Genomic DNA, 1,394 nt, shown 5'->3' on the forward strand with positions numbered 1-1,394 from the left:
ATGATACAAGGAACTATTGGGGCCTTCGCCAATATAGAGACTAAATTTATAAAGGTTGAGTCAAGGCTTGATAAGATGGCGTCATCTCAAAAGATGTTGGAATCACAAATTGGCCAAATTGCAAATAAGGTTGGTTTTCGTGAACAAGGAGCACTTCCTAGTCAACCCGATGTGAATGTCAAAGAGCAATGCAAGGTTATCACTTTGAGGAGTGGAAGAGAACTACCAGAAATTGCGGCTCCAACACTTAAAGATGAGATTCTTCCTCCTAAGAAGAGAAAAACACATCAAGTTAATATGGAGATTTCTGAAAGTGTTGACGACGAACCAGAAAGGGAGAAGCCCACACAGAAAGTTCCAATGAAACCATACATCCCTCCAATTCCTTTTCCACAAAGATTAAAAAATTGCAAGTTAGAGAAGCAGTATGAAATTTTTTTGAAGATGTTTTGTGAGATTCATATTAGCATTCCGTTCGTTGATGCATTGGCTCAAATACCCCTTTATGCAAAATTTATGAATGAGGTATTGTCCAATAGGAAGAAGTTTGAGGAGGTAAAAACAATCACTCTTCATGAAGAATGTACTTCTGTCATTCAATACACAATTCCTCCTAAACTAAAGGATCCTAGGATTTTTTCTTTGCCATGCACCATTGGTGAAATCGGAATTAAAAAAGCCTTGTGTGATCTTGGAGCTAGTGTGAGTTTAATGCCACTTTCTATTTACAAAAGACTTAACTTGGGAGAGTTAAAAAAGATAAGAATTTCACTGCATCTTATAGATAAATCGATAAAATATCCACTAGGTGTACTTGAAGATGTTTTATTAAAGGTGGATAGATTTATTATTCCGTGTGATTTTGTTGTGTTGGAGTTGAATGAGGATGCTGATATTCCAATTATTTTGGGAAGACCATTCTTGGCAACTGCAGGAACCAATATTGATGTGAAAGCTGGTAAGCTTACATTGAACGTGGGAGAAGTAAAGGTTGACTTTGATCTTAATCAAGCTGTGAAAGGGTTGTCAGTTAAAACTGGGTGCTATCTAGTGAATGTTAGGGAATAACTTGTAAACGAAGTCAATGATCATACTCATGGAGTGGAAGCTAAAATTGATGCACGTTATTCTATGGCATGTGGATTGCAAGTTGTGAATAAAGTGGATATTACAATTGGACCATTAGAGATGGTTTCGAGATATCCACCATAAAATTAAAAGAATCACAGGCGTCGAGCTAATGACGTTAAACATGCGTTTCTTGGGAGGTAATCCATGCATATTGTATATAAATTATATTATATAATTTTTCAGGTTTAAAATATCCCCACTTAATGCTGGATGATTATCATGAGAGTTGAGGTTGATTTTTCTGCCACTTTTCACATATTCAG

General features: G+C 36.2%; 1 protein-coding gene across 1 annotated transcript; it reads left to right on the forward strand.

Annotated features, from left to right (window-relative positions):
* LOC141711774 (uncharacterized) lies at nucleotides 1-1,068 on the forward strand. The gene has a single exon (XM_074514456.1). The coding sequence runs from the start codon at nucleotides 1-3 to the stop codon at nucleotides 1,066-1,068; it is 1,068 nt and encodes a 355-aa protein (XP_074370557.1).
* The last annotated feature ends 326 nt before the right edge of the window (nucleotides 1,069-1,394 follow it).

The sequence above is a fragment of the Apium graveolens genome, chromosome 1, assembly GCF_009905375.1.
Source record: "Apium graveolens cultivar Ventura chromosome 1, ASM990537v1, whole genome shotgun sequence".
Classification (NCBI taxonomy): domain Eukaryota; kingdom Viridiplantae; phylum Streptophyta; class Magnoliopsida; order Apiales; family Apiaceae; genus Apium; species Apium graveolens.